Raw genomic sequence first — 14,824 nt, forward strand, 5'->3', positions numbered from 1 at the left:
AAAATCCTTGAGGAGAAAGCAGGCAAAAACCTCTTTGATCTTGGCCGCAGCAACTTCTTACTCAACATGTCTCCAGAGGCAAGGGAAACAAAAGCAAAAATGAACTACTGGGACCTCATCAAAATAAAAAGCTTCTGCACAGTGAAGGAAACAATCAGCAAAACCAAAAGGCAACAGACGGAATGGGAGAAGATATTTGCAAACGACATATCAGATAAAGGGTTAGTATCCAAAATCTATAAGAAACTGATTAAACTCAACACTCAAAAAACAAATAATGCAGCGAAGAAGACATGAATAGACACTTCTTCAAAGAAGACATCCAGGTGGCCAACCGACACATGAAAAAATGCTCAACATCACTCATCATCAGAGAAATACAAATCAAAACCGCAATGTGATACCACCTTACGCCTGTCAGAATGGCTAACATTAACCATTCAGACAACAACAGATGTTGGCGAGGATGCGAAGAAAGAGGATGTCTTTTGCATTGTTGGTGGCAATGCAAGCTGGTGCAGCCATTCTGGAAAACAGCATGGAGGTTTCTCAAAAAATTAAAAATAGAACTACCCTACGACCCAGCGATTGCACTACTAGGTATTTATCCAAGGGAAATGGGTATGCTGTTTCAAAGGGGCACATGCACCCACCCCAATGTTTATAGAAGCACTATCAACAATAACCAAAGTTTGGAAAGACACAAATGGGGTATTACTTGGCAATCAAAAAGAATGAAATCTTGCCATTTGCAACTACGTGGATGGAACTGGAGGGTATTATGTTAAGCAAAATTAGTCAGAGAAAGACAAATATCATATGACTTCACTCATATGAGGACTTTAAGATACAAAGCAGATGAACATAAGGGAGGGGAAGCAAAAATAATGTAAAAACAGGGAGGTGGACAAAAACATAAGAGAATCTTAAATATGGAGAACAGACAGAGGGTTACTAGAGGGGTTATGGGAGGGGGGATAAGCTAAATGAGTAAGAGACATTAAGAAATCTACTCCTGAAATCATTGTTATACTATGTGTTCACTAACTTGGATGTAAATTAAAAAATAAATTAAAATATGCAATTAAAAAAATAAATAATACTATATAAAATATTAAAATTTGTAAGAATCTACATTAAATGTAGATGTATGAATTACTCCAATAAAAAATAAATCTTTTCATAATGGATTTAAGACCAACTGTACATTATTTTCAGAAGATAAATCTTAAATATAAGAATGTAAAGAGATGAAAGTAAAAGCTCTGAGAAAGATATACCACACACACAAAACAAAAAAAAAGCAGCTGCAGCAGTATTAACATCAAGCGAAGAGAGTCTTAAGGAAAAAGCATTCCTAGATATAGAGACACATTATGTAATGACAAAATCAACACTCTATTACAAAAAGCATAATAATTTTAGTTTATATGCACCTAATAACATAATTTCAAAAGCTATAAAGCAAATAATGACAAAAATAAAGGAAAAAGTCCACAATCATACGTGGGAATGTTAACATGTCTCTCAGTAACTGATGGAATATTCAGACCAAAAAAAAAAAAAAAAAAAAAGCAAACCCAGAAGATTTGAACAATAAAATTGGTAAACCTTATTAACTTGTAAAACATGTACGGAACTGCGACAAAATAAACATTTTTTTCAAGAACATTTAAGACCACAAATAAAATGAATAATTTTAAAGATTCCAAATGATTCAAAGTATACACTCTCACAAGAAGGGAGTTATGCCAGACATCAAGAAAAAGAGAAAAAAAAAACTAAAAAAAAATCCTCTAGAGTTTGGAAATTTAACAATAAACTCCTAAATAACTGATAGATAAATGAAAGCAACACAATACAAAGTATCTAAGTTTTTTTTCTGATGAAATGAGGGCAAACAAACTACATCTAAACAAAGTAAAGGAGAGAAATAATAACAAAACTTAATGAAAAAGATAACAAATACAACCTAGAAATGAAACAAAACAGTTTTTTGTTTGAAAAGACTAATAAAATTAAGTCTGGCCAAGAAAAACAAGAAAAGAAAAAGAAGGAACAAATTAACCAATACTGGGGAAAAGAGGACATCACTAAACATCCAACGGACATTAACTAGATAATAAGATGTTATTATGAATAATTTTATGCAAATAATTTTTTACATTAGGAGAAATGTACAAGTTCCAAGAAAAAAAACAACTTAACAAAGATGACACGAGACACAAATTTTTGAATAGTTCTAAATTTAGAAAAAAAGGGAAATTATCATTTAAAGCCTATACATTAACAAATTGCCAACCTTGATGCCTTAGATGGTGACGACTTCTTTCCAAGCATTTAAAGAAGAAATAATACTAATAATGCACAGATTCTTTCAAACAATAGAAAATAGGGTATACTTCCAAACACTTTTTATGAGGCCAGCATTACCCTCAAATCAAAAGTTGACAAAGATTATTACCAAAAAGGGAAATATGGTATCTAACAGAAAAAGAAGAAATATTTTCTAACACTTCTCTGAAGGCAGTATAGCATTGATAACAAAAGCTAATAAAGGACAATCTTTCTTTCTCCTGAATATGGATGAAAAAATTTTATGTATAGTATCAGCAAACTGAAACAAGGGATAGAAGAAATGATAGTGCATCATGAGCTAGCTGAGTTTATCACAGGAGTACTAGATTTACATTTGAAAAATCAATGCAATATACAGCGTTAATAGAATAAAAGAGAAACACGACCTGGTTATATCCATATATGCAGGGGAAAAACTGATACAATTCAATATCTATTCATGATTAAAACTTTCATAAAAGTAGGAATAAAATAGAACTTCCTGAATCTCAGTGTAAAAAATCTTAAGGCAAATATCAACTATAATTGAGAAATATTTAAAGCTTTTCCCAAGGAATGGGGAATAAAATATGGATGACAACTTCTACTCAACATTATCACTTCCACTCGGCATTTTATCATGGGACCCTGCCGAAGTGTTAAGTAAGAAAAAGGAAAGCAAGATATAACAGGAATTTGTAAGTAACAGGAGAAATTGTCATTATTCACAGACAGCATAATAATATTGCACATCAAATTTCAAAATAATGTATGTAAATGTTATTAGGATTTGCTGAATAATAATAAATAATAACTTTTATTTCTGTATACCAACATCAGTTAAAATTAAATCCCTAGTTACAGATCTAATAAAGATGTAAAACCTCTACACTGAAACTTATTAAAACATTACTTGGAGATATATCAATTCATGGAGTGGAATTCTCCTCACTCTAGAAAGACTTCAGTTCTCCCTAAAATGTTCACTGTAATTTGAATCAAAATTCCAAAAGGGTATTTGTGAAAAAAAATAATGTGATATTCAATTTGTTTGCTAGTGAAAAAAATTAACAATATTAATAATGATCTCAAAGAAGAACAAAGCTGGGTTAGTTACACTACCAGATATCACAATTTATTATAGACCTACGGTAATTAAGATACTTTAATAATGGCACAAAAACAGAAAAGTTGCCTAACTGAAAGGAACAGACTTCGGAAACTTAACCACATATTGGGAAGGCCTTTTTTTAAAAAAATTTTTTTTAACGTTTATTTATTTTTGAGACAGAGAGAGACAGAGCATGAACGGGGGAGGGTCAGAGAGAGAGGGAGACACAGAATCCGAAACAGGCTCCAGGCTCTGAGCGGTCAGCACAGAGCCCGACGCGAGGCTCGAACTCACAGACCGCGAGATCATGACCTGAGCTGAAGTCGGACGCTCAGCCAACTGAGCCACCCAGGCGCCCCTGGGAAGGCCTTTTTAACAAATGTCCTGGATCAAGTGGACATCCAAAGGGTTAAGAATGAATTTTGATCCCTACCTCACACAATATACAAAACTCAATTCCAAACGAGATATAGATTTAATGAGCAGGGTAAAGCACTATTCTAGAAGAAAACATAGACATACCATTATGACCTCAAAGAAGATAAAGATATTTTTATACAGATCACACCAAAAAAACACTAACATTAAAGAAAAAAATTGAAAACTAAAATACATTCACATTAAAAATTTCTGTTGGTCATAAGATTCCATTAAAGAGTGGAAAGGCAAGTCACAGAATAAAATACATGTATTTATACTATAAATAATTTAATACTATAATATCAAAAAACACTCATAAATCAATAAGCTAGAACCCAAATGAAAAATGGGCTAAAAATTTGACTAGGCTCGTCATAAAAGAGAGTATCTAAATGGTCAATTAACCTATGAAAAGGTTATTAGAGAAATGCAAATCAAAGCCACAATGAGGTAACACTGCACATTTACCTGAATGGGTAAGTGAAAATAAAAATACCAAAAATAAGTAATGATGTTGAGAAACTCAAACCCTCATTCACTACTCTAGGAAGTATGAATTGGTACAGTTCTTTACTGTAGGAAATAAAATGGGTTTTGAGAAACTGTTTAATAATATCTATCACAGTTGAATATATGCACAGCCTATTACCCATCTATTCTACTACTAGGTATATTCAAAGCAAAAATGAACACATATGATTACCCAAAGGCATGTATGAGAAAGTTCATAGCAGCCCTATTAAGAACAGCCCAAATCTGAAAGCAAAGTATTAATCAACTGTAGAATGCATAAATTCTTGTATACTTATAAAAAGGAATTGCATATAGCAATGAAAATACTTTAACTGCAATTATTTGCAACAATAGTGGTAAATCTCACAAACATATTGGGAAGAAAAAAAAAAGCCAGATGTGAAAGTGTAATATACTGTGTAATTCCATTTCTATAAAATTCATAGGTGTATGTGAGTATTCCATTGACATGAAGTTAAAAAAGAAGCAAAGCTATTTTATGGTATTTGAAGTCAGCACAGTTGTTACCTTGACAGGGAGAATAATTACCAGAAGAGAGCAAGAGAGAGGCTGGTGATGTTCTGTTTCTTGATGTGGGTGCTACTTATATGGTGTTGCTACTTTGTGTAAATTCACTTGGGGGTATATTTATGATTTATACACGTTTCTGTATAGATGGTATAATTCAGTAAAGTATACTGAAAATGTAGAGTTCTGCTTCTGGGAATAATAGAGTAAGTTATATTGGACTAATTCTGCCAGTAATAATTACAAACTCTGGATAAATATTTTAATAAAAAACTGTTTAAAGATACCAGAGAACAAACAAATGCAGGCAGAAATCAGTGATATGACCCTTGAAATAGTTAAAGCACATATTGAAACAGCTTTTCTCCTACGGGCCTTCCCAATTTGGTTCACTGCACAGGAGCTATAGTTCAAGAAAAAAGCTTCAGTATTGAAGCTTTGTATACAACAGCCCCCTAAATCTTTGCCTAAATTGTAAACTGCAGAGGGTAAAAGAAGAAGCCACAGATGAAAAGCTAAAAGCAATGCAAGGAGATTTTAGAAACTTCCTGATGCATAGGACATAGAGCCTAGAGTTTAAGTCCCGTTATATTGTGGGATTTTGGTCAATATCTTGGGCTTTGCCTAGAAAGTTCACACTTAGGGGGCACCCGGGTGGCTCAGTCAGTTGAGCATCCGACTTCGGCTCAGGTCATGATCTCACAGTCCGTGAGTTCGAGCCCCGCATCGGGCTCTGTGCTGACAGCTCAGAGCCTGGAGCCTGCTTCAGATTCTGTGTCTCCGTCTCTCTCTGCCCCATCCCCACTCATGCTCTGTCTCTCTCTGTCTTAAAAATAAATAAAACATTAAAAAAAAAAAAAAGAAAGTTCACACTTAGGAATGAGAACCACAAACCTGCCTAAGGGCTATACCGTATAACTATGAAAGACCAAAACAGAACTGCCCTAACATATCTTCTATAGGTCTTGGGTGATCCTTCAATAATTTCATGGTGTGCCAAAATAAAACCCAACATTCCTCTAAATCCAGAGTCTCTAAAATGTATGAAACACAATGTCCAGTACACAACAAAAATTAGTATATATAAAATATACACAGAATGTGATCCATAATCAAAGAAAAAAACAGAAATATAAATAGACCCACAGAAGACTAAGATATTAGAGCTAGCAGACTTTAAAATAAAAATTATAAATATGTGAGAAAATCCACAGGATTACACACACACACATTACACATACATAAATATGTTATAGATATTACACATACATATATGTACATTACACACACAAATGTGCACATACATATATATGTAATTCTATGAATTATTTCCTATATTTACATATGTGTCTACATGCAATCCTATAAATTCATTAATATATTTACACAAATGCATATCATATATGTACATTATATAGTATTATACACACAGGGATATAATAAAAGAAGGGGAATTTCAGGAAGGATACAGAAAATTTTAAAAAATCAAAATCATAAAATGAAAAATACAACATCTTTGCTAGGACAATTCATAATATGGCTTTCTCAGGAAATTGTACACTATAGAAGAAAATACCAGTCAACTTGAAGGTAGGTGAATAAAAATAATCAAAACTGAGTAAGAGTGGAGGGGAAATTTTTTTTTTTAATAAACAGAGGCTAATTAACCTGTAGAACAAAGTCAAGATGTCTTTATACATGCAACTGCAGCCCAAGAAGGAGAGAAGAGAATGGGGTGGAAAATTAGAAGAAATATTGACCAAAAATGTCCCCCAAATAGTTGAAATCTTGAGAAACTTTAATTATGAAATCACATCTCTTTTATCTTACACCTCTCAATGCCATCATTTTGGTTTTGTCCCAATGATTTTTTTGCATTCACTTTTCTTTAAACACTTGTGGTTATGAGGCTGTATAAGAATATAGTAGATATGATGTTTTCCATTTTAAAAAGTGAAATGGTAATAATGTTATATTTTACCAAATAAAGAATTAGCATTTGAGATGTCAAAGAGATGAACCTGATGAAAATGAGACAAAGAAAAGAAAAAAGGATCAAAAAAAGAAAACTCTTTTGGACTTTATAGTTCAAATTGTGATGAGAATGGTTAATAAGATACCAAGTCACAAACAAATTTGTAATGATTTCTGTCATGTTAAAAAGGAACATATTTCCCTAAAGACAGCAGGCAACTTTAACTGAATGACAGTAAAGAATATATAAAAATTAAAACTTAAACATAAAAATATACCTTCAAAACAATATCTTTAGGTGTCAGAACAGTAATGGATAGTTTCTCACCAGTGAATGAATCAGAACAAAATTGTGTGAATATGAGAGACATTTTACCATCTAAAAAAGCAATCTCACTTCTCTATTGATAAATTTTAGTTATTTGAATACATGGTTCCAATCTTACTTACATATTTTTAAAAAGGCTTAATCAGTCACTCTTTGAAATATGCACTGTCCCATCATTTGGTAATGTCTAAATAACATCTGGGATGGGAGCGGGTAAAAGTAGCCTGAAGTTAAAATGTGTTGTAGAAAATATTGCCACCATAGTAAAATTTTAACTTCTCATAATCCAATTGCTTTCAGACATGAACAATGAGCATGTGGCCCTTTCTATAGATGTTTTGATATATAGAAACTTTTTATTTTGCCACCTGCAGAAATACCGGTATAAGGAGTCCTCTATTTCAAATACTTTCACTAATTCCTTTACTAGGGAAACCATTCAAAGTTTATAATCAAAGTTGCCTCAACTCCTATCTCAAAAAGATTTTTAAAAAGTGTTTCAGTTAGCTACAAGATATAGAAAACAATTATTTTTAGAATGGCTTTTTAAAATATTTCCTCATATGTTTAAAATTATAAATTCCTAATGTCCATGGAAATGAAGTACTTTTTTGAATCATTAGAATCTACAAATTTAAAATAGGAAATCATGAGCAGAGAAAACAGAATTCCAACAACACCAGTAAATATCCGTGTATATTCAATAGCTCAGAGCCTCAGAGTTCACAGCCTCGGATTTTGCATTACCAACATATCCTATTTTGTGGAGGTAGAGAATGAGGGATTATTATACATTTGTGATGTTTACTGTTCATGTATATGTTCCATCGAATATGTTAATGATCATGATCTTTAGCAATATAAGACATACTTATAAATAAATGTAATATTTACCCTCTCTATGAAGACAAACCTTGAAGGAGGTCATTCTTACGAAGTAACTTTTAAAATAATTAATGTTTATTTGTACATACTCTAATTCGAACCTGTTATTGATGAGCAATATATCCTCAGCCAATAGTAATGTCTTTAACTTTCTATTTCCAAGTGTTAATCTTCATTTCCTTTAGGCATATGTACATGTTTTTACTTATCTTCAATCCTACACATTGCTAGTAAATTATGATTACATTTTAGGTGTAAAACACCAATTTTAGCCATATGTTCAAATATTGAAAATTTATTTTATTAGAGGTTATTACTGGTAGGTAGAGACAGGACTGAATGGTACAACATGAAACCATATTAACCATAAATGAATTTAATACTATTAATGACTAAGTAGCAGAAGAGCCATTTGGGAGATGGTTAAATATTAAAAGCCACAAAGTGGATTAAATTAAATTAACTACATGAAAATCTACGATCCATATAGCTAACTAGAAAGAACTCCATTCTCATCATTCTTCACATACACTATTCTTAATTAGCTGGGGAGGGAAAAAGTAATGAAAATTGTTGGAAGATTTAAGAGTTTCAGATATTAAGAGTTATCAAACCTAGTTATTCTAATAACAACTGGAATAAGTATTAGATTAGTAGCCTATAAACCTAAACTATAAGAATTAGTACAAACTGATTTATATTCGTAAACTTCATGTAGTAAACCATGATCCAACATTGTGATTTAGAGAGAACGTACTTAGTAGATCACAGTGACCAGAAAGAGTAGACACTAAAACGAGCCCACATAAAATTCATAGTCCTGTAATAATTACAACAAAAGACGTTGTAATGGCGATTGCAAATAACGGTGAGTAGGTGTTCACTCTGTGGAGAGGCTGAAAAAATTGAGTGCTATGAAACTAGTGTTCAATTAATACCACCCATATGTAAAAGACTGTACAGTCAGTGGAAATAAAATTCTAGTCATGAGAGACATTTTTAAAAAGGAGTGAAGACAATTCTCTAGGCTTTCCTATGACTAAATATCATAAGACCAATCCTCTGCTCTAATATTCTATTCATCAAACAGCCTGCTGATATATAATTTAGTCCTCTATTCAGCAGAGAGAACGTGATCCACATAGATAATAGTCATTTCTTATGTTGCCAAATATACTTCCCATTAATGATAAATGACATGGCTTTTGTGCTTTTAAATTTACACTTCTGAAATTTAGTTAATGTCAGTCAGTTCTCCAGTACTTGACAAAATGTTGCTAATCCTGGAACATGCTGACTCCATGAAGATAAAATTATCCCATGAACACTACCCAAAGCAGCAAGTGGACATCTCCCCTTTCAATAATAGATTCATCAGGAAAACAAATTTGAGTTGTAGGAACAATAAGCCAGTAATGCCACTTTTCAACCTAGAAATCATTTCCAAGTTTCCCCTAAGATTCTTTGAATTGATCAAATTCTATTCAATACTTTGGACTGTGTATAATTCAGGGTAAAATGCAAACATTGATGATAATAATAATAACAATAATAACATCAGCTTATATTCCTGAAAATATTTAACTCTTATTTCCACACTTAATGTAGGTTAATGTATCTATAGCTACATGGCTAAATTTTACTGTATCTGCTACCTCATTCCTATATAAGTTTCTAATAGCTAAAATTAAAACATAACTGTGCTTCGAGGTCATACTGTGATAAATGAATGCTGTAAGTATAACCTCATTTTAGCGTATCAATTGAAAATCATCAACAATAGCTATGAAAACACTAATAGATGTCTGTTAAACCATAATGGTATCTTTAAATCCTATGCGTCATATATATCATTCAAGATAATTCAACAAAAGTATGATAAATCTCACTGGAACCTTACTTTGCAATCTCCTTGTTGGGCTCTCTCCATGGAGTTGTCGTCGTGGCATATACGGAGAAGGGTGGGGAAGTGGTAATGAAGAAACATCATGGGTCTGGAGTTTGTACCAATGTGGCTCATCATCTAATAATGCTGTTTCTAATTCAATTAAAATCTACAAAGCCAAGAAACAAAAGAATGTTAAATACCTATAATATAGAAACTCTATTAAATGGTCTCATAACTTTTATAATAATAACAATGCCATTAGATCAAAATATGTTGCAAAGTTGTCCTTATGTTTGACAATAACTAAATAAAAGATAAGTATGCATAACTTCTGGCTGACTTAATAGTTTTAAATATCTAAAATTTTTTATAGACCTTTGACTATTCACTTACTAGAGGTTGTTAAATTTGCATTACATAAAGACACTACAAAAAAGAAAAAAAGAAACAACTATAGCCAATAGCTCTGATAAACATAGAAGCAAAAATTCTCAACAAAATATTAGCAAACCAAATCCAAAAATACATTTAAAAAATCATTCACCACAATCCATGAGATTTTTTTCAAGGATGCAGGGTAGTTCAATATTCACAGATCAATCAACATGATACGTCATATCAATAAGAGAAAGGATAAAAACCATATGATCATTTCAATAGATGCAGAATCCATTCATGATAAAAACCCTCAACAAAGTAGGTCTAGAGGGAACATACCTCAACATAATAAAGGTCATATACGAAAAACCCACAGTTAACATCATACTCAATGGTAAAAAGCGTCGGGCTCTGTGCTGACAGCTCAGAGCCTGAAGCCTGATTCAGATTCTGTGTTTCCGGCTCTCTCTGCCCCTCCCCTGCTCACACTCTGCCTCTCTCTGTCTCAAAAATAAATTCAAAAAACATTTAAAAATAAAAAAAAATTAATTTACAGAGGAAATCAGTCCATGGGAATAAGTGACTATTTCCTTTTAGGGTCTTGTGCAAAGATGACAGTGTTTGTGATTATGTATATGAGAAGTGCTGTGTAATGATAAATCACCATTTAGCTAAGGGAGGTAAGGAAGCACAACAGCTAAGTTATTTCATTCTTCCCAAATTTTCTCTAGTCATTTTCCAAATCACAGACACTGTGTTCCAGAGGTTTACACACACACACACACACACACACACAAACACACACACACACGCACGCACGCACACACACACATTTACTCCTCAGAATAGCCCTGAGTTGCATAGTATTATTGTTGCCGTTTGGCGAAGAGGAAACTGAAGCACAAATAGATTAAATAACTTGCTCAAGGACGCAAGGCTAGGAAGCAGTAGTGTCAGGGATCCTGACCCAAGAAGGCCGGCGCCAGTCTGCTCCTAACAACCACGTTACCCCTCCTCCCAACTGGTTTACCACTCTTCCTTCTCTATGAATATTCAGTTCAACACTTCTTTGGATTGTTGTTTTTCCCATGAGATTCACATTTAACTGACTCAGGCAAACCAACCACACTGAAAAAGGCTAAAAGCATTACTCATTTCTACTATGCTAATAGCTGGAGAACTGCCTCCCACCTTGCCCCTCTCCAATTCGTTCTCTGCATTACAGGTGGAAATGTTTTTCTCAAGTACAAATGCAATCCAGCCAGTCCCTTTAAAATCTATCATCTGCTCCCTCTATCCACAAGATAAAATCCAAACTTCTTAACATGATGTATTGAACTATGTGATCTGGTCAGTGTCAGATTAACCCTCGAGTCTAATTTCTTACCACTGTCCCTTCCAAGACTCCCTCAACTCTCACATCTTGTTATTCCTTCTGCAGGAACTTCACTCTCCTGGTCTGTATACTTAAGAGGTTATAAGTTCCTTGAAGGACATAATATTCCTTATTCACCTTTGAAGCCTCTGTCCCTAGCACTTTACAGATACATTACAGGGCTTAAAAAATAATTCATAGGGGCGCCTGGGTGGCGCAGTCGGTTAAGCGTCCGACTTCAGCCAGGTCACGATCTCGCGGTCCGGGAGTTCGAGCCCCGCGTCAGGCTCTGGGCTGATGGCTCAGAGCCTGGAGCCTGTTTCCGATTCTGTGTCTCCCTCTCTCTCTGCTCCTCCCCCGTTCATGCTCTGTCTCTCTCTGTCCCAAAAATAAATAAACGTTGAAAAAAAAAATTAAAAAAAAAAATAATTCATAAATGAATGATTGAGCTACTAGATGTAGAGTTGCTTCACTAAACTAAAATGATAAACACGCACTAGAAAGCACAGCAATGCATTTGTGAAACACAAAACAACCTTTTATCATTCAACACTGAGATTTCTACACTAGGAACAAACACCTAAAAATTGTCACAAAGTATTCAGAACCATTTTTTATGTTACCAACATTTTGCCTTGAAGCAGTAGCTAAATTCATTCTGTGAAAGAAACTGTTTACTTCTTCAGATATTAAAAATGTAAGATTTTACTGACAGTCACATAAAGAAAAGTATTCAAGAGGACAGGAACAGTCTAAGCTTCAAAGTAATTCCAGATACCTCTCCTAAGAATTCACTTTCTTCCTCTCGAACTCGAGCTTGATCCCAGAGCGTGATCTCTAGCATCCGTTCCCTAAATTCTCTTCGATGGACTGGGGAATAAATGAATGTTTGGTTCCATTTGGGTTCCAATGTTTTCTTTACTGTTTTAGTTCTTCTCTTGTTTTTATCACTGTAAAAAAAAAAAAAGGAATATATGAACTTATATAAACCTTTAAGTTTTGCCCCAAAAACTATTCATTTAAAATTTCTCAGGAAAGAAGTGAAGTTTTCCATAAATTTATCATACATTATGAATATTGTAATTGTTTAAATTGCTACTAAAACGTGTAAGTATATAATCATATCACTTTATAAAAGCAATATTTCAATAAATCTGAAATCCTTCCACAACAGATAATTAAAAACTTAATCTTTCTCAAAATCTAAATAAAACCAGACTAAAGAATATTAACTCCACGTTTTTTTTACAGATATTGCCCTATTGGAAACCTTTAAAGCAGCAATAAACCAATGACATTACACATACTATTCACTTGAACGACAGAAGTCTAATTGTGATGTTCACAACTTTATATCTGTATAGTTTAGCTGAGCAACTACAATTACATTTTATCAAGTTATTTTCTTACGTAAAGAAAATACGTACTTGCTCATTAAACAGCTATCAGGCCTTTAAAAGCATCGTAAAATTATTTCTGTGCGAGTTAGCCACCACAGTGTGAGCTGGAAATGCAAGCTGGTCATCCCTGATAGATGGAACTTCCAGCTCAGAGGTTTCCATACTTTTTTGACTTCGTATCTCTATCAAGCGAATGTTTTTGACAATGCATCCTATTAGATGTACATACATTTATGAATTACATGCATGTATTACTATACTGTTGTATTAATAATATTGTGTTCATTCACGAACACACGAAAATAGAAATTAAAAATAATTAGGTAAAAAATTAGAAAATTCAAATATTTCTTCCGGAACTCCAATGGATTGTTTTACTCATCCCGTGGGGTGTATCCATTCCTTTCTGAGATCCCTACTGTAGCTTATTAGAAAGGATCATCTAGGAAGAAAATATTAAGCCATCTAGAGAGCTTATTTGAAGTGAGAAGTGTACAATAAACTCCAAGCAGAACCATAGTAGCTGCCACAAATTCTCTCAGCACAACATAGTTCTAAGAGTACTGAGAAATAGGAAGCAGGGGGAAATAAGCAGGGACAGTAAGTCTCTGAATTGGGGAGGCTGTGCTGCTTCTCCTTGGTGAACATAGAGCTTAACATATGACATAGATTGCATTTAACTAATCAAGAGCACATATGTTGCCAGAGCTCATGTGTTTAATGTGGCAGAAAGCCACTTTAAAGCATTGTATCTTTATTCATCTCTAAGGCCTTGTTAGGAAAATAACTTTGGAAACTCATGTAGGGAATTTTAACTCCATTCTATCATATGGAAAAGCGGTATTGCAAATAAAAATAATTAAATGATAGAAATAATAACAAGGACCATGATTTATTACTCCTTCTGTCATCTCCTCTCTTCATTCAAAATTTTAACAAATATTTATAAAGCATCTACTTATATTCCATGCATTGAAGATTGAATTATGAGACCCTGTGAAGAGATAAAGTTCAGGCCAGGAATTAAAAGATTAAGGCCAGGAAGAAAACATTTAGTGGGAGCCTTGCTGTATAATTCAAAAATGGTTTGTAAGGCAGTGTGAAAGGCAATAGAAAAATAAACCTTGACTTCCTCCTAAGAAGTGTAAAAAGTTCTCAGATAAAGAGGACTATTTTAGAAGGGATTCCTACACTGGACAGCATGGAGACTAGACAACCATTGAAGTTCCTCACACACCCACCATATACAATTAACACTTAATAAGGCAATTTAGTGTGTATCAAAGTATCAATCCTTGCAAAGAACCATAAAAAAATTATCTTCAGCAAGTTAAAAAGTAAATTAGGGTTTGTGTTCGTTTGTTTGTTTGTATAACTAAAGCCTTCAAAATAAGATCAGGTTAAAGAAAAATGTTGGGGGTTTCCTGGCTGGCTCAGTTGGTAGAGCATGTGACTCTTGATCTTGAGGTTATCAGTTCGAGCCCCATGTTGGATGTAGAGATAACTTAAAAATACAATTCTTTAAAGCAAACAAACAAAATAAGTTCAGGTTGTATAAGTCAAACACTGAAAAGCTGCTAAGAGTGTTTAAAAACTAAGATCAATACACACGCTATAAAGATTTTATTTTTTAATTTATTTCTTTAAGATTTTTTAAAATGTTTCTATTTATTTTTGAGAGAGAGAG

The 14,824-nt window shown here is 33.3% G+C and overlaps 1 protein-coding gene across 49 annotated transcripts in view; it reads right to left on the bottom strand.

Annotated features, from left to right (window-relative positions):
• RIMS2 (regulating synaptic membrane exocytosis 2) overlaps positions 1-14,824 on the bottom strand; it is a 614,335-nt gene that overhangs the window by 262,526 nt on the left and 336,985 nt on the right. For all 49 annotated transcript variants that reach the window (XM_086695440.1, XM_086695424.1, XM_086695433.1 and 46 more), the window contains 2 exons: positions 12,516-12,687; positions 9,997-10,150 (listed from right to left, as the gene is read on the bottom strand). In XM_086695440.1, the coding sequence (XP_086551566.1) occupies positions 9,997-10,150; positions 12,516-12,687 (326 nt within the window). The remainder of the gene's footprint in view (positions 1-9,996; positions 10,151-12,515; positions 12,688-14,824) is intronic.

Source organism: Puma concolor, chromosome F2, assembly GCF_028749965.1.
Source record: "Puma concolor isolate L17-30 chromosome F2, mPumCon1.1.hap2, whole genome shotgun sequence".
NCBI lineage: Eukaryota > Metazoa > Chordata > Mammalia > Carnivora > Felidae > Puma > Puma concolor.